Source organism: Suncus etruscus, chromosome 1 (assembly GCF_024139225.1).
Source record: "Suncus etruscus isolate mSunEtr1 chromosome 1, mSunEtr1.pri.cur, whole genome shotgun sequence".
In the NCBI taxonomy this organism is placed as follows: Eukaryota; Metazoa; Chordata; class Mammalia; order Eulipotyphla; family Soricidae; genus Suncus; species Suncus etruscus.
Window position 1 is genome coordinate 132,654,731 of NC_064848.1, and position 20,413 is coordinate 132,675,143.

At 34.6% G+C, this 20,413-nt stretch overlaps 1 protein-coding gene across 1 annotated transcript; it reads left to right on the plus strand.

The window, feature by feature from the left end:
- The first annotated feature begins 709 nt into the window (after positions 1 to 709).
- On the plus strand, positions 710 to 7,855 carry LOC126017584 (hyaluronidase PH-20-like). Its single transcript, XM_049779606.1, has 3 exons — positions 710 to 1,669; positions 2,469 to 2,558; positions 7,496 to 7,855. Exons 1-3 carry the CDS (start codon positions 710 to 712, stop codon positions 7,853 to 7,855), a joined length of 1,410 nt encoding a protein of 469 aa, XP_049635563.1.
- Positions 7,856 to 20,413: the final 12,558 nt, after the last annotated feature.

A 20,413-nucleotide genomic window follows, 5' to 3' on the forward strand; every position in this document is an offset into this window, starting at 1 on the left:
TACATTATTTTTAGGTATAATGGAGTAATGTTCTGAAGAGCACTTGAATTTGTCCCTGATTTGGAGATTGTGTGTAATTAAAATTTTTTTAGAAAACTTTTGACTTTTTATCCTTTAGTAATAAAGATTTTGTACCCTTCTTTAGTTTGCAGCCACCTCATTCTCAAAACTCTGAGAACTCATGTTAACAGACAAGTTTATGAAAGTGATCTTTCATAAAATAACAAGCAGAATGTGTTCAATAATTCATTTTAATTTGAAAGATTTTTTTGCATAACTACACTGTATACCATTCTGCACAGCTTGGGAGGTTAAAATAAAAGTACATATATTCACTTTTCTACAAGCTCAGCTATGACCTGTTACATTATCCTATCATACAAAAGGAAATGATTTCTTGATTTTAACACAAGGGTTTATGTACTCTATCTTCAAAAATTAAGTAAGTCTAAGCATTTAAAGTTTAAAAAGTTAGTAAATTTACCATCCTGATTCAGAAATGCAATGTAACTATGTAATTTATATTTCTTTCTTTTTGTTTTCAATTGTAGATGAGCAACTTGCAAAACATATCTAAAACATGATGCTTGAAGGATTATATTTAAATGTAATATGATCATTATCTTCTTCAATGCTTATTTTTATGTAAATTATGGTATAAACCAAAGTTTATAAATCTATGTGATTTTGATAGCTTTTACTCTATAAAATGGAAATTCTAAGAGCAAAGTGTATCTGCTCTTGTAGCTTTGTTGGCTTCAATAGAGTATTCAAAGCAGTATTCATTTTCTTTTTGTTTCCAATTTTCTTGAATGCGGATTATAGAGCACCTCCTATAATCTCAAAAACGACTTATATCCATGCCTGGAATTCTCCAAGTGACTACTGTTTAACTAAATTTGAAATTTCTCTGGATCTGAGCTTCTATTCATTAATAGGAAACCCCCAAGAAGATGCCATTAGTCAAAATGTTACCTTATTTTACATCAATAAACTTGGTCTCTATCCACACATAGACCTAAAAAACAAAACTGAAATACTTGGAGGAATTCCTCAGCTGGGAAATCTAACAGCCCATTTGGAGAAGGCTAAGGAAGACATTCTGAAATACATGCCAAAAGACCAATTAGGTTTGGCTGTCATTGACTGGGAAGAGTGGAGACCTCTTTGGATAAGAAACTGGGGAAGCAAGAACATTTACAGGAATAAATCAATTGATTTTGTTAAGAAAAGTAACCCAAATTTTAGTACTGCAGAAGTGGCCTGTCAAACCCAAAATGAATTTGAAAATGCAGGAAAGGAATTCATGTTGCAGACTTTGGAACTAGGACAGTTACTTCGACCAAATAACTATTGGGGTTTTTACCTTTTTCCTGATTGTTATAATCATGACTATTTAAAAGGTGATGTGTACACTGGAAATTGCCCTAAAATAGAGAAGGAGAGAAATAATTTGCTAGACTGGTTGTGGAACAAAAGCACTGCTCTTTATCCATCCATTTATTTGAATACACATTTAAAATCAACTATAAAGGCTGCACTATTTTCCCGTAATCGTATTATGGAAGCCATTCGGCTTTCTAAAGTACGGGATCCTGAAAACCCACTACCTGTTTTTGTATATGTACGTCCTGTTTTTACTGATCAAACCACAGAATTTCTTTCTGAGGTAAGTACGCTTAGGTAGGATAACTATGAAGTAGTGTCCACTGTGCTGTTCAGCAGAATTTGACTGTGTTTTTTTGTTTTCTTTTTTTTTCCCCTTGGGGTTTAAGTGAGATGGCCTGGGGCACACTCAGCAGTGCTCAGAGGTGACTTCTGACTGCACTCAAGAATTTCTCCTAGTAGTGCCCAGGGTATATATGGGATGCTCGCCTTTTTTCACTATACTTTCTCTCATGCCCAGCTGTTTAAATTTTTTTAAAGGACTGAAATTAGTCTTTTACTTTATATTTACTTGGTTTGGGGCTCACAACACATTGTATCACTGATTTATTCTTAGCTCTGTGATCAGTAACACATCTGGAAGGGAACAGGGACTATATGGGGTGACGAGAATTGAATTAAATCTGCCAATAGAAGGCAATTGCCCTGCCATCTCTAATATCTCTTCAGCTTTTAATATGCTTTAGGAAAGAGCCTAAAAGTAATTTTATACCAACACAGAGTACCACGTAAGACTAAAATTGGTTTTAATTTAATCATAGATCCTTTTAATCATATGGAATAGGATGGACAATGCTATAACTCAGTTTCTATTTACTTTCAAGTGTTTACTTTCTTGATTTCAAAAGCAATGAACATAATTGTATTTTGGAAATAGGAGGACAGTGACTGTAAAGAAAGATAATAAATTATGTGAAATTAGTTAAATCATTGTTAACTCAGCATGCTTAGCTTTGCTATTACTTTCCTAAAAATGACATTTTCATGATATTTCTCTGTTAACTTTCTATTACATTTTCCAGCTTGACCTTGTGAATACAATTGGTGAAAGTTATGCTCTTGGGGTCTCTGGGATTGTAATATGGACAAGCTTCAATTTAGTCAATTCTAAGGTAAGTTAAAATAATGATAATAAATAGATGAAAACACTTTGAGATTTAATAGATATGATATTTAATAATAAAATAAATGCTATGTTTGGTACATAATAGTAGATGTTCAATTATATTGAGTACATCAAAAATTAATAAATTTTGCATTTATTTCATAAGGAGAAATCTTTTACTTGTTTTAGTCAGCTAATAAACAAATTGGGAAGAAGTTAAATCTGTGTAATTAAATGGAAATAAAGAAACTGATTGAAATGATCTAGTTTTTATGTATTTAAACCAATATTATAATCTAAATTTTCTGGCAAGAATATAAGGTGATTTTTATGCTACTGTTTATGCTATTAAAAGTAGTATTACAATTTAATATACATTGGTTCAGCTTTTATTCATCCGATTACACTTTTTGAACACCATTATTTGTTTAATTACTGGATAATGTATTGTGTAATTAAGCAAGTAATGGTCAGGAATCAATTCTTTCTAAAATTTTCCTTTGTAAAATTTTTATACTAATAATGACTTACATTTTAAAATATTGAAATACCAAAGGATAATATTTTATAAACTATAATATATGAAATTAATTTATTCATGTCTGTCAGTAAAATTAAAAAAATGAGTCATTGTCATGCTTGTTTGTTTAGGTGCTTTTACATTGAAAGTGCTGCGTGTGATATAAAAAAATATTCAAGATAGAAATTTTGTGGGAAAGTACAAGAATGCAAATGAATTTGAGGAGAGCATGTGTGTACGCAATTAGAAAATTCCATATCTTCCACTCTAGACGCACCTAACCATAAGATGCACATAAGGTTTTAGAAGAGATAATCGATAAAAAAATATTCCAAAGCAAATGTTGCAGTGCAAGACATGGCATCTTGGAACAACCAGCCTTGAGGCTGAAGTATACTTACAATACTCAGGTCCGCAGTTGGTTAAACTTATTTACTTAATCTTTTTTTTTTATTTTAGAAAGTAAAAAAACACTCTAAAATAATTTTTCATTAATATATAAGAAACTTGCAGCAGCAATCAAATAGTCTTAAACAAAAGCTCCATATGTGATGGTGAAAGTATGTTAACCTGATTGCTTGTATTATGTATTGTTTGTGGTATGCTTGCACAATAAAGGCGGTGTACACTGTGGATATCAAGTGGTTAGTATCTGCTCTCCTCCCTGCACTCAGGATTCAGCTCCAAGTGGCAAACCTCTATAAGATACATAGACATTTCCCCCCATCTTTTTGGGAGGGGGGTCCTTCTTATGGTACAAAAAATGGTAATTATTAAAAATACTGTTAAATTGTTCAAAACACCGTTAAGGGAAGATTGTCATAGCTATCTTGGTCCAAATACTTCAGGAAATTCTTGGGGTTCTCAGGAAAGTGGATGCAGGATTAGGCGAATGACAAAGCCACACTCAGTTGTGGGGGTGAATCTGAATTGTGCTGTTTATTGAAAAATACAGTGATGTTTTTAAAGAGGATTTTTATGTGTGAGAAAACTCTTACATCTCCTTTCTTGCAAGGTTAAAAAATTGTACTCTCTTGTTAGAAAAAAACCTTATAGTACATATTGTTCTAGAAGTTTCTTCACAACAAACAATTCACAGGCCTTTATTTAGGTTACAAACCTTATAAATGATACATTCCAATGAAAAGACAGAGGGAAGTTGAGTCAGAGGCTTCTCTAAGCTCAAAAGGGCAAATTTTAACATCACAAGTTTTTTTACTCCCAGACCCTGGTTGTCAATTCCGTTATAAATTACAAGATGAGCAAGTTTTCCAGGTGTTCCTATGAAGGGTTCCTTTCATCTGAGTGAGCAAACTGCTTAAATTTAAACTCTTTTAACTTCACTTTTATAATTACAAAGTTATTTTTAAGTTTCTCTTGATACAGATTTTCTCAGGTAAAGTGTTATATTTAATCAAGGCAACATTTGTATATTCCTTTTCCTTTATTTTGTTATTTGGGGGTAAACGCTCAAATATATCCTTATTTAGAATAGCAACAGGGGCAATCTTAGTATGTATGTGTATATATATATATATATATATATATATACTAAGTATATATAAGATATAAATATCTTAAACTATTACTTAGCTTGAGAAATACCACCCCCACTTTTAAAAAAATGTGACCTCTCTTTGAGGTCTTTTCTCCACCATCTGGCTGTGAGGGTCTGTGGGACTTCTCATTTTAATTTTGCTTAAACCATGGCAGTATGAAGACGAGAAATTCTTCTGTATTTTCTAATGTCAAATTGTAGTAGTGACTTTTATTTATACATTTCTTATTTTTTATTTTTAATAACTGTGAACTTAAGTTTTTATTAAATGATTATTATTAAGTGATTATTAAGTTTCAGGCATACAATATTGCAACACTATTCGAAGTTATACAAGATTTACAGTATTTACTTTTCTCCAACAGTGTCCCATCCTTTTTATGCCTCTCCCGGACCATGCCTGCCTATAGAGAAGGCACTTTTCCACTCTACCACTGTTTCACTATTCTTTTCCCTAGCATATGCTCTCAACTTCCAATGCAGTGACAAGATTCTTTATTTTTTAATTATCTTTATTTAAACACCGTGATTACAAACATGATTATAGTTGTGATAAGATTCTTACTGAAAAATAATTTTCCTGTTCTTATTTTGTTTGTTTGCTTGTTTTGTTTCTGTTTGGGGGCCACACCCAGTGACTCTCAGGGGTTACTCCTGGCTATGCACTCAGAAATCGCTCCTGGCTTGGGACACCATATGGGATGGCGAGGATCAAACTGAGGTCTTTCCAAGGCAAAACGCCATACTGCTGCGCTATCCTCCGGCCCCTGTTCTTTTTTTCTATTGCCTTTGGGGGTGTTGTTATATCCGTACATCATTTCTATATATCCCACATATGACACATTCTGTGTCTGACCATTTCCCTCTGACTAACTTTACTCAACATACAACTTTCTAAGGACTATACACATAGTAGCAAATTACATGACTTTATCTTTTCTTACAGCTAATTAATGTTCCACTGTGTACATATACCATAGTTTACCAAATATTTGTTCTTAGACATTAGGTTATTTATAGGTTTTAGCTATTGATAATAGTTCAGTAATAAACAAAGTCTAACCATGGCTTTCCTGAATTGTGCTTTTGATTCCTTAGAGTATATTGCAAGGGAAGGAATTTCTGGATCATAGGGAAGCTTAATAAGATCATTTAAGGAATGATCTTATTGAGTGTTGATTATTTTAATAAAATGTTAATGTACCTGCTTGATTGAAAAATATTTGACTTATTCTATAGATAATAAATTTATTAATTTTTCCAAATGCATTTTCTTTAGCCCAACAAGACTTCCCATATTAGAACCTAGTCCTTTTCTCTCTGAAATTTTATTCTTGTTTAACTTACCATAATAGGATTTTATCATCCACCTCTTCAAAGTCTTTGTCTCAAGCAAGAGTAAAACTGTTACCTGGAACTGGTGTCAATCTTTCTTTCTCTGTTCTCAGGAGTACTCCTGGTTTTTCATTCAGAAATTACCATTGTATTGGCTAGGTAAACATACGGGATGTTGGGGATTGAACACAAGTCAGCTATGTGCAAGGTATGCACTCTACTCACTACTCATTTTACTATCTCTCTGGCCTGCAAGATACTATTTTAGGTGTTTTAAATCTCTCTATATTGAGTAGACTAATGATTTCTCAATAAAGCTCATTCATTAGTCTCTATATTTGCCTAACCTTTATCTTTATGCAATGACATCTACACTAGGTAGGAAATCTCATATGTCTTTTGCATAGGGAACTTAATACTAAATATCTTATATTAATAAAATTTATTAAAATTAATTAAAATTAAAATTAATAAAAATATTAATGTCATTTATCAAAGTCAAATTCCATCACTAGGAAGAATTTTATTTTTAATTCATCAAACAAGAACAGTATCATTTTATAAAAATACATAAACAGATTTGCTCTATTTCTGTAACACTTAAAATTTCTGAAAAATTTTATTTTTATTACATTATGTTTATTGATAATCAAGTATTACATGAAAGCCTTGTGCTAATCTCTTCCATATTTTATTTAAAATACTGTTATCTTTACAACAGCTTGAAGAGAGATATTATAACTCTTCTGATGTTTTCAGTATTTTGTTTGCTAAAGCAAAGTCAGGTTAATTTTCCCAAGGTCACCTGGATAACTAAGAGTGATTCTTAAATTCAGAACATTTTTCTTTAATGGAATTGAAATGATAGACCCAATAGGTATACTAATATATAACTACATAGATATAGTATTTTAGGCTTTGTGCCACCACCCATGATGCTGAGTGTTTTTTCTTAGATCTGTGCATAGGGACCATTCCTAGTGGAGCTTAGGTGAATTTGCAGTGCAGGTGATCAAAGCTGGATCAGCTGGTACAATGCAAGCATTATATATTTATTCCTCTCTAGATAAAACAATATGTTACTTATCCCTGTTAGTATATGAAAAATCAAGGGAGATCAAAGCTAGAATATAATAATCCTCAATTATTCAGTAGCATTAAAGCACAGAAAATAATTATTTTAAAATGTTACATAAAACATCAGAAGGAATTTTACTTAATAAGCTAAAAATCTTTTATTTTCTTTCAGGTTTTGTTGTACTTTTTTGTTGTAGAAAATGTTTTATATATGAGGCAGGAGTTTGCATTGCAAGTAGTTGATCAGAGTTTGATTTCTGGCATTCAATCTGATTCCTGGAGCATTACCAAATTACAACAGGAAATAACCACTGAAAATCAGCATTGTTGTGAATGGTACTAAAATAAACAGACAAAAACAACAACAACAACAACAAAGAGAAAAATGTGTAACACAGTGACTGAATGTCCATATATGTTAACTTGTTCCTTCATATTCTTAACTTCTTTACAGGAAGCATGCAATAAACTACAAAACTACATGGAAACTGTTTTGAATCCTTACTTACTCAATGTCAGCCTAGCAGCCAAAATATGTAACCAAGTGCTTTGCCAAGACGAAGGAATATGTATAAGGAAAAACTGGAACTCAGATGATTATCTTCATCTGAACCCAGATACTTTTAAGATTGAGGTTGGGGAAGATAAAGAATATCAAGTTCTTGGGAAACCTATAGTTCAAGATCTGAATAAATTTGCTGAAAATTTTCATTGCAGTTGTTATTCCAACACGAATTGTACAAAGAATGTTGATGTAACTAGAACTGTTAATTTTAATGTATGTGTTGCCAATGTTTGTATAAAATCTTCCTAGAAAAAACACACTTTCTAACTTTGCATCAATATTCCAATTATCATACTACTTGTGATGTTGATTCTATGTTTTAATGGTAACGTTTTAGTGTGTTCCTTAGAATCAATATTCGAGGTGGAAACATCTCCAACAACCTCCAAAAAGGTTTTTCATTTGTTAACTTGAAAAACTCTTCCATAAACTCATCAACTTACACATTAACAAAAATATGTATGACATGGCCTATCCTGTTATGAGTCAGTACTAATTTTTGAGGGGGAATAGTCCTGGCTCTGTGATGAGAGCACCTTACTGTCAGTGATCAGGGGATCATATGTAGTACTTGATATTTCAACCAGAATTGTATGTATGCAAGCAAGTGCCTTAATCTTTCTATGATCTTTTTTGACAAGTTGTACTATTAAATTTACAATCTGCATCAATTTGATAAAATTTACATTTCAATAACTAAATCTCCTGAGCAAACTTTTAGAAAACTATATTTTTCAACTTTTAGCTAATTCAGTTGAGAAAAATTTATATTTGAACTTCATTTTTAACAAGTGATTCAAAACACATGCACCAAAACTTTAAGTTTCATTTGTAAATAAAATATCATTATTGGTGACACTATTGGAGGAACAGGGACACTGGTGAATGAATTAGTATTAGTACATTGTATATCTGAAACCCAATCATTAACAACTTTGCAAGATTTTGGTTCATGATGATTGAATAAAACATTACATAAGATTGTTTTACATTATTCAATTTTTGAAAACTGAATTGTAGTTGTTTTTTTCTTACTGATTAAGAAGGATATTTACTAATAATATTTTTAGTCATAATTAGGGCATTGTTACAAAATGTAAATGCAGTGGTGCATTTTATATAATCAACACTTTTAGATTCTTCATTATTTCTATAGAAGAGGCTTTTTAGATCAATTGATTTATGTTCTCTATGTATCTGCATGTTTGCATTTTTTCTAGGAATAAATTAAATATTATTGTTTACATTTAATAATGGGACACCCGTCATTTTTAACTACTGTTTTCAAGGCCTAAAGTTCTTTGATGTCTAGTTTGCCTGTAAGAAAATAAATAATTTTTTGTTTTGTTTTGTTTTGTTTTGGGGTCACACCCGGTGACTCCCAAGGGTTACTCCTACCTTGTGTTCAGAAAGTGCTCCAGGCTTGGAGGACCATATGAGACGCTAGGGGATCAATCCATGGTTCATACTAGGTCAGCTGCGTGCAAGGCAAACATCCTACCACTGCACCACTGTTCTGGCCCTGAAAATAAATATTTTAGCCATTCAAGTTTACGGAAGGTAAATATTTATTTTTAGTGTATATTTAGTCTTGTCCTTCCTTTCTTTTTCTTTTTTTTAATTTTATTTAAACACCTTGATTACATACATGATTGTGTTTGGGTTTCAGTCATGTAAAGAACACCACCCATCACCAGTGCAACATTCCCATCACCAATGTCCTAAATCACCCTCCTCTCCAACCGACCCCCACCTGTACTCTAGTCAGGCTTTCCATTTCCCTCATACATTCTCATTATTAGGACAGTTCAAAATGTAGTTATTTATCTAACTAAACTCATCACTCTTTGTGGTGAGCTTCCTGAGGTGAGCTGTAACTTCCAGCTCTTTTCTCTTTTGTGTTTGAAAATTATTATTGCAAGAATGTCTTTCATTTTTCTTAAAACTCATAGATGAGTGAGACCATTCTGCGTTTCTCTCTCTCTCTCTCTCTCTCTCTCTCTCTGACTTATTTCACTCAGCATAATAGATTCCGTGTACATCCATGTATAGGAAAATTTCATGACTTCATCTCTCCTGACGGCTGCATAATATTTCATTGTGTATATGTACCACAGTTTCTTTAGCCATTTGTCTGTTGAAGGGCATCTTGGTTGTTTCCAGAGTCTTGCTATGGTAAATAGTGCTGTAATGAATATAGGTGTAAGTAAGGGGATTTTGTATTACATTTTTGTGTTCCTAGGGTATATTCCTAGGAGCGGTATAGCTGGATCCAATGGGAGCTCAATTTCCAGTTTTTGAAGGAATCTCCATATCGCTTTCCATAAAGGTTGAACTAGACGGCATTCCCACCAGCAGTGGATAAGAGTTTCTTTCTCTCCACATCCCCGCCAACACTGTTTATTCTCATACTCTGTGGTGTGAGGTGATACCTCATAGTTGTTTTGATTTGCATCTCCCTGATGATTAGTGATGTGAAGCATTTTTTCATGTGTCTTTTGGCCATTTGTATTTCTTCTTTGTCAAAGTGTCTGTCCATTTCTTCTCCTCATTTTTTGATGGGATTAGATGTTTTTTTCTTGTAAATTTTTGTCAGTACATTGTGTTGCAAGTCAGCCCCTGAAGAGGTTGACTGATGGAGGGATGGAGGATGAGGTCTTTCCCCTCCAGCTTGGAGCACGTGTGTGCTACCTGGTCCAGCTGATGGTTCTTAGGTGAAATGGTGGGTAAACAGCTCGCAGAAAGTCAGCCTTGCGGAAATACTAGCTTTATTCGGTGGACAAGACTGAAGTCCAAGGACTCAGCATAAGTTCCAGCCAAAAGCCTCTCGCCTTGTTTTTATCCCCCAGAATCAGGTATCACCCAAAGGTGGGATCAGATACCACCCAATGGTGGAAGCAGAATCAGGTACCACCCTAGGGTGGACACAGAATGCCGGTCACACACTAGGGTAGGGCACAATCACCAATCAGGGTAGGGTCAGTAACATAATAATCCCCTAAAATATTTACATACACAACACCTTGTATATTTTGTAGATTAGCCCCTTATATGATGGGTATTGGGTGAATAGTTTCTCCCACTCAGTGGGGGGTTCTTGTATCCTGGGCACTATTTCCTTTGAGGTGCAAAAGCTTCTCAGCTTAATATATTCCAATCTGTTAATCTCTGCTTTCACTTGCTTGGAGAGTGTGGTTTCCTCCTTGAATATGCCTGTAGTCTCAATGTCCTGGAGTGTTTTGTCTATGTGTTGTTCTATATATCTGTGGTTTCGGGTCTGATATCGAGGTCTTTCATCCATTTGGATTTTACCTTCGTACATGGTGTTAGCTGGGGGTCTAAGTTCAATTTTTTTGCAAGTGGCTAGGCAGTTGTGCCAACACCCCTTGTTGAAGAGGCTTTCCCTGCTCCATTTAGGATTTCTTGCTCCTTTATCAAATATTAGGTGATTGTATATCTGGGGAACATTCTCTGAGTATTCAAGCCTATGTCACTGATCTGAGGGCCTGTCCTTATTCCAATACCATGCTGTTTGGTTAACTATTGCTTTATAGTAAAGTTTAAAGTTGGGGAAAGTAATTCCTCCCATATTCTTTATTCCAATGATTGCTTTAGCTATTCTAGGGTGTTTATTGTTCCAAACGAATTTCAAAATTGCCTGATCCACTTCTTTGAAGAATGTCATGGGTATCATTAGAGGGATCTCATTAAATCTGTATAATGCCTTGGGGAGTATTGCCATTTTGATGATGTTAATCCTGCCAATCCATGAGCAGGGTATGTGTTTCCATTTCCGCGTGTCCTCTCTTATTTCTTGGAGCAGAGTTTTATAGTTTTCTTTGTATAGGTCCTTCACATTTTTAGTCAAGTTGATTCCAAGATATTTGAGTTTGTGTGGCACTATTGTGAATGGGGTTGTTTTCTTTTTTTTCTTTTCTTTTCTTTTTTTTTTTTGGTTTTTGGGCCACACCCGGTAATGCTCAGGGGTTACTCCTGGCTATGCGCTCAGAAGTTGCTCCTGGCTTGGGGGACCATACGGGACGCCGGGGGATTGAACTGTGGTCCGTCCAAGGCTAGCGCAGGCATGGCAGGCACCTTACTTTTTGCGCCACCACCCGGCCCCGGGGTTGTTTTCTTAATGTCCATTTCTTCCTTATTACTATTGGTGTATAGAAAGGCTATTGATTTTTGTGTGTTAATTTTGTAGCCTGCCACCTTGCTATATGAGTCTATTGTTTCTAGAAGCTTTTTGGAAGAGTCTTTAGGGGTTTCTAAGTATCATGTCATCTGCAAGCAGTGTGAGCTTGACTTCTTCCTTTCCTATTTGGATTCCCTTGATATCTTTTTCTTGCCTAATCACTATAGCAAGTACTTCCAGTGCTATGTTGAATAGGAGTGGTGAGAGAGGACAGCCTTGTCTTATGCCAGAATTTAGAGGGAAGGCTTTTAGTTTTTCTCCATTGAGGATAATATTTGCCACTGAGGGCCGGGCGGTGGTGCTAGAGGTAAGGTGCCTGCCTTGCCTGTGCTAGCCTTGGATGGACCGCGGTTAGATCCCCCGGTTTCCCATATGGTCCCCCAAGCCAGGAGCGACTTCTGAGCGCATAGCCAGGAGTAACCCCTGAGCGTCACTGGGTGTGGCCCAAAAACCAAAAAAAAAAAAAATTTGCCACTGGCTTTTGGTAGATGGCCTTAACTATATTGAGAAAGGTTCCTTCCATTCCCATCTTGCTGAGAGAATTGATCAAGAAAGGGTGTTGGACCTTATTAAATGCTTTCTCTGCATCTATTGATATGATCATGTGGTTTTTATTTTTCTTGTTATTGGTGTTGTGTATTATGTGGATAGATTTACGGATGTTAAACCATCCTTGCATTCCTGGGATGAAACCTACTTGATCGTAGTGAATGATCTTCTTAATGAGGCATTAAATCCTAGGATTTAATGCCATCTTTATATAGAAATTTGGTGTGTCTTTTGGTTAGTCTTGTCTTAAGTTATGTCTTTCAGTTTTTCTCTTAAGACTGGTTTTGAATCTGTAAAGTTTCTGAGCTGTTTTTTTTGTCTGTGAAACCATGTATTCTTTTATCAAACCAGAAAGTGAGTTTTGCTGGATACAGATCCTAGGTGAAGCATTCATTTTATTCAGTCTTGTCACAATATCCCACCACTGCTTTCTGGCCTTGAGTGTTTCTGGTGACAGGTCTGCTGTAAATCTCAAGAAAATGTCAAAGATATTAAGTTAAAACTCTTTTCTTTAAAATAGCAATGATATGATTTTATCCAGTTTTTATCACAAAGTTATGGTTAAAAGCCACTTTATCTTAGCATTTTTATTATATAAGAATGAACCCTTGAGAAATTATTTTATTATAAACATGTGATAGAATGTGTTACTAAAGCAAATTTAAAACAGTCTAGTTTCTATCAATTATTGATGATAATCTTTCACCTACCATATCAAAATTACCTAATTTTTACTAAGTATATATTCAACTAATTTAGGAAGAATTTTCTTGATATTTTCTGCTACGATTAATATGATCAATCATTCAAAGGAAGTATTATATTTCCTGACATTAGTGAACTTGTTGAATATTTGAAAGCAGATAATTGAAAGTGAAAAATTTACAACATAGTTTATGAGAGCACATAACTGATAAATGAACGACATTTACTGGTAATTTTTCAGTCAGAATTATGACACTGTTACATATGTAAATGCACTGTTGCATTTTATATAATCTACACTTTTAAATTCTTCATTACTACTATAGAATAGGCTTTTAAGATCATGATTTATTTATTCTTTCAATGAATTTGTATGCCTGTAATTCTAATTAGAAATATTAGAAAGCAATAAAAGTAGGATAGAAAAGAAAAAAACATAAAAAACATAAAAAATGTTAGAAAGCAATTTAAGAGTATCATGAAAGAAGCAGTGTGTAATGCCCTAAATATTTAATAGTAACTGACATAAAGACATTTTGTGACTTCATAACATTTTAAAAGAATGAACTTTGTATGTGGTATTTAAGTGTTAAATAGTATATGATGATAATCATTTGAGGAGACATTTTTGTTGTTTTGTTTTGTTTTTGGGCTACATCCGGTGTTCTCTGGTTAACTCCATTCTTTTCACTCAAGGAAATTACTCCTGGCAGGTTCAGGTGACCACGTAGGAAGCTGGGTATTGAAATTGGGTCAGCCATCTTGCAAGGCTAATGTCCTACTTACTATAAAACTACATAGTTTTTTTTGTTTGTTTGTTTGCTTTTATTTGTATTTGTTTTTGGGGCCACACCTGTGATGCTCAGTAGTTACTCCTGGCCATGTGCTCAAAAATTGTTCCAGGCTTAGGGGACCATATGGGATGCTGGGGATCGAACCTAGGTCTGTCCTGGGTCAGCCATTTTCAAGACAAATGCTCTACTGCTGTGCTATCATGCTGGCCCAAAATTAGGTGCTTTGTGACAAAGAAAATAAACATGGGTTTATTTTGGCTTCATAAACCTGGGTGCATTCAATCTTCAACTCTGGCAAGTTTTTTGGCAAGATTTCTTAGACTGCAGCCATTCATTGAACTTTCTTATCTTTTCCTTAAAGAAACCTATAATATTTTATATTATTTCTCTTAAATATGCCTCACAATTATCTGGTACATTAGAAATTTCTTTTACATTTTCCCCCCTGTGCTATTCTTTTCTAAAGGAACCTTGCACCATTTTTTGGTGTGTTGTTTGTTAATTTTTTGGGATACACAGTAGTATTCTGCTGTTATTCTGGGCTTGTTGCTCAAGAATCACTTTCGTGGGGCACAGAGGACTATATAAAATACAAGGAAATAAAACCCAAAAGGCTCATACAAGACAAGCACCTTACCAAATGTACTATTATTTTGGTTCCTGAGTCCTGCATCATATTTTTTAACTCATTGTCTTATTTTTATCAGAATAACAAAAATTATATATAAAGATTAAATTCTGAATGCACCAAAGAAGGAAATTACATATAAATGAGCATTCGTAAGAGTAATAGCAGATTTACCAGTTAATAACACTTTGGTTCTGAAGACAGTGGTGGGTTATAGTCAAAATCCTCAGCAAAATGAATGCATCACCCAGGATATTTTATCCAGATTTGGTAGAACACACAATTTCACGAATAAACACAGCTTAGGAATTTCTTAGACCCAAAACCATTTTTATCAGAAATAAAGGTGCTATTTTAGGACAAGGCAGATACATTTCCTGAAGAAATGTAGCACAAAACTCTATGACAATAATGCAATGTCAATGGAATGAAAACACCAATTAAAAGACAGAGTGATAGGATGGATTAAAAACCTGAACCCAGAGCAAAATGGGAAGGACATTTTCTTTGTATGAAGCCAACCTGGATTTGGTCCCTGGCTTCCCAGAGGGTCCCATGACCCCACCAGGATTGATTTCTGAGTGCAGAGCCAGGAGTAACCCCTAAACACCCTGTGTGTGGTCCCAAAACAAATAATCAAAATTGAACCCAACTTTCTGTTGCCTGATAGATCCATAATCAGTCAGAGAAAGCACATACCTAAAGCTAAAGGTTTGAAGATAGCTCTCCAAGAAAACAATTACCTAGAAAGGCCATGGTGTCCACACTAGTATCTGATGTCACAGACTTCAGGCTCATAAAGGTTATTAGAAGAGTGATTGTAATTCTTAATGATCATGGGACATTTCCAAGAATTTTCACTCCTAAACAATGCACCAAACAAATTAATTTTAAAGTAATTATTTATTAAGTAATTATTTACTTAATTATTAAATAATTAATTTATTATTAAGTAAATAGTTTTGATAATCAGCAAAATATTTCAGTGTAGCATCCAGAAATGATATATATATTCTCTTAATTTCATGGAGTTATATTTTGTGTCCCCATGTGTTCTATCGAAATGTTTGCTGGTTAGAAAAATAATTAAGAAAGTACAAATAGATTTGAAGAAAAAAAGACAATGATTGCAGCACAATAGTACTTGCAGATTTCAACATTGCTTTATCACATCTCAATAGATCAACTAGACTGAAGCTTAGTAAGGAAATATTTACTTTATTCTTATTTATTTGTTTTTGGCTACACCCAATGGCACTCAAGGGACTGGCTCTGCACTCAGAAATTGTGCCTGGCTCTGGAGACCATATAGGTTGCCAGAGATCAAACCTGGGTCTATAAATGGTTAGACATACGCAACACAAACTCCCTACTGCTTTCTGTTTCTCCAGTCAGAAATATTTACTTTAAAGAAAGACAAGAGAAGGGTTTACTATATGTATATGTGTATGTATTTACACATATATACATTTAGATGTATATTTACTTTTCATCTTCAAAACGCTGAATGCATATTATTCTCCAATGCACATGGACCTTTGGATAGAACACATGGGGACACAAAATATAACTCCATGTAATTAAGAGAATAGATATCATCTCTGAATGCTACACTGAAAGTAAATGTTAAGTACAAACAGAAATGGTGAAGCATCTCAAACACCTGAAAATTAAATAGCTCAGTACAGAACAAGCATTGAGTCAAAGAGCTAATCACAGAGTAAATTAATATATTTATGGAAAGAAATGAAATGCTAGAGCATGATCCAACAGAATTTATGATTATGGCAAATGGTATTGAGAGGAAAGTTCAAAGCTATGAACTTTCTAAGGAATGGTTCAATTTATGATAAAAACAATACCATTCTCAATGTGTCTCAAAAAATCGAGTACCTGGGAATTACTTTTTCTAAAGAGGTGAAGCACTGCACAAAAAAAAATCCTACACAGTGCCATTTCAATAAATTAAAAAGGACATAAAATGGAAAAAACGTCCCATCCTTATGGAGTGAATTGATATTATCACAATGGCAATATAACCCCCAAAGCATTTTACAGATTTGTTACTTTCCCTAAAAGGCTAAACATAAAATTTTGAAGAAATAGTTTAAATATTTTTGAAATTCCTTTAGAACAATAAAGATTTCCAAATTGCTTAAATAATCCATAGAGGAAAGATGATAGGAAACATCACTTTCCCCAACAATAAACTATAGTAAAAAGAAATGGTAATTAAACTATCATGGTACTAAAGTAAAGACAGACCCTCAAGAGAGTAGAATATAGTAGAATATCCTGACTCAGACCCTCAGTTATATAAATTGTTGTTATTTGATAAAGGAGGAAAAATTATAATGTGGAACTATGAAATTCTTTTTTTTCTTTTTTTTTAATATTTTATTTAAACACCTTGATTACATACATTATTGTGTTTGGGTTTCAGTCATGTAAAGAACACCACCCATCACCAGTGCAACGTTCCCATCACCAATGTCCCAAATCTCCCTCCTCCCCACCTGACTCCCGCCTGTACTCTACACAGGCTTTCCATTTCCCTCATACATTCTCATTATTAGGACAGTTCAAAATCTAGTTATTTCTCTAACTAAACTCATCACTTATTGTGGTGAGCTTCCTGAGGTGAGCTGTAACTTCCAGCATAATAGATTCCGTGTACATCCATGTATAGGAAAATTTCATGACTTCATCTCTCCTGAAATCTTTTCAGAAAGTAATATTAGGAAAACGATCATCTACATGTAAAAAATAATGGACCTAGAAACCTTTCTAATTCTGTGCATAGAAATCTAATTAAAATGTAGGAAATGGCAAAAACATCTGCTGAAATGAATGCTATCTGTGAGGTAGAAACTCTCAATTCTTCTGGGAATGTGGACTGGTCAATCATTTCTGGAAAACAATATGGAACACTGCTGAAAAAAAATCAGGAATTGAGTTTCCACTTGACTGAACAACTCAACAGCTTGGATTAAATTTTCCGTGGGCCCAAAACAAAATGTGTTATCTTACTTTGTTTTTATAAACAGCTTTATTATTGGAATTTTGGAACATCGATATATTATATGCTATTCTATATATGATAATTTTAACTCTAAATAATAATATATACTGTGCTTCTCTTATTTTTATATGAGATTAAAGTTACATAGAATTGTAAGTTGATTGATTCAACATTTTTGTCATTTCTGATCTTAACCGAAAAGCTTTCAGCTTCTTATCATTAAATGCCGTGGAGATCACAGCAACGGCCTTTCCATTAACTGCCACTTGAACCTGCAGCTGTTGGTTTAGGGGCCAACAACTCTCAGAAGTGTCAGTGGAAGACATGTGATCTGAGGTGAGCTAAAACCACCCACGCGTGGAAAAAGAGGAGCCCGGCTACTCAGCTTTGTTCCACAGTCATGCACATCTCCTAGTCAATGAACCCTAGAAAAACATGCAGAAAATATCACTCTATATAAATGACAATGGGGAAAGAACACAGGCTAATACCATGAATAGAGAATGAAAATGCCAGCCCTGCTGACCCCCTAAAAATGCCAACTAACTATTTAGAATCTCAGGTAAGGAGTTTAGACAGGAAATATGGAGGGTGTTCATAGAACTCAAGAAATATATTGAGCTGAACAGATAACAAATAAGAATCAAAAAGATATGAAAATAGAAATAAAAAAATTCCAAACTGAAATAACATGAAAATATCACTGGAAAGCTTCTATGCAGAGTAGGAATGGTTGAGACTGAATTATTGAGCTTGACAATGAGGCACATAACTCCAAACAAAAGAGAAGGTAAAAGTGTCCTGAAACAAATGATCAGACAATGGAAAAAATTCTCAAAGAATGTGAGCAGATGATAGTAGAAGTCTTTGATAAACTAGACAGAAAGAATATAAAAATCATTGGGTCCAAAGACCCAGAAAGAAAATCACCAGTAAGAATCAACAGTCAAGGAAATTATTATTAAAAGACTCAGAGCTAATGAGTGCATACAAACAAAATCTGCATGCCTGAAGAGTATCAGCTAAAAAGATTTTTAAAAAAGCACCCCGAACACATCCTAGTCAAGATGATGAATCCCACAGAGGGGGACAAATACTGAAAGCAGTAAGATCAAAAAGGAAAATTACATTCAATGGTGCATCCTTAAGATTTACAGAAGACCTTTAGCTTGTGAATGAATGCAGAGGGGAGGAATTTTCCTCCACCCCATCCCATCCCCCAAGGCCCAGGTTACCAGATGTGGCCATGAAGACCATTCTGGCATGGGGGAATCTTTCCCCCCAGACTAACTGGACAGTTGCATAAGACCATATTCAGCTGCAGCAAAACCCCCAATTTAAGGACACTACAGGACTCTGAAATGCCGCAAATTATATCTTAAACTCTAGACCAAAGTCTGTGATACGAAAAAGTACCTTGGCTTTCACTCCCCACAAGAATATCTCAGAAGACCTAATTGGGAGGCCTATATTGCCTACATAAGCTTAATACCTTTATAATAATGTATCTTAAGATATGTATTCCTAAACATATAGATAGCCTCCCCCATTACTTTCTTTCTTCAAATAACTTTTTTTTCCTTTTTTCCTCAATTTCCTTTCCTTTTTTATATCTCAATTTCATATATATATATACACACATACATTTTCTCTACCCTCACCAGTTTTGATGCTGCTTAGTACAAAATCTAAGTAAACGTCTTGTCTGGGACAAAAGCTCAGACCACACCACAGATACTGTACGTGTAGCCTGTCATCCTTACCCAGAATAGCACCAGCATTACAAAAGGACACCATACATTTCTGAATAGGCACAGTAAATAAAGGGAAATCATGGTCTCAGACACAAGATCTTATCTTCTAAGGATAAGAACTCACACTTTTTACACAAGGGTGCCTCTCATCCTGGACATATACCATGTAGATACAACTCAGTCTCCACGAGATTGGACAGTGTGAGTTCATTCTCAAATCCCAGATCCCAGACTTAGAACTGCAACAACCCCCTGCAACAAACCAGGAACAAAGCTTCATTGGGAGCTTCATTGGGAGATATACTTGTGCCAGTGTTAATATGACAACGAGGACAGCGAGGAAATGACAACTTGATCTAAGACCAGAAGGTCCTATCACATCACCTAACACTAAGTGGAAATCAGAAGATGTATCATCCTTTGAACTATGAAAAATAAGAGTGCTAACTACAGAAAACTGACTTTGACAACCGGGACTGGGCAGAATGTACCTTGAGACCATTAAGGAAAACCCTACCCTAAGCTATAGCCCAGGTCTCCTACAAAAATCAAGATTTCTTAGTGCAGAGGCCCAATTCTGACAACAAGACTGAGAAGAACCTTTGGAACCATAATTTCCTAGACTTCGGCTTAGGGAACGAGCAAAAACATGGAACACGTGATACAAAAAACTGAACACATCAACAATGTTGGAACAGTACCTTTAGAACCTTAAAGACTCTATCCTAGGCCTTGTCCTAGAACCTGCGTAATTACCAAGATTGCTTGCTACAGTGGCCTTTTTTTCTCATCCACAACCGAGAGGAAAGGTTCCTGAGACAACAAAACAAAAACAAAAACAAAAAAACCCCAAACGACAAAACCAGGATATGGCAATGAGAAGGTATGGAGCCAGTGGTTGTTCCCATGACAATATGCTTCACGAGTGGAGAAACCCTGAATCTCTTAGGCTGCGGGAATTTCCTTCTTTCCCCAATATTTACTGTGCCTATACAAAAAAAAAATGGTGGGGTAACACCAAGCCCTGCCACTGCACCACTTTTTCTGGTTTTGTTTTGCTTTATTTTTGTTTGTTTTTGATATTATTTCACTTTTTTTTTCTTCCACTTTTTTCTTTCTTTTTCAGTTTTGTGGATAATTCGGTGATATTTTTTCTT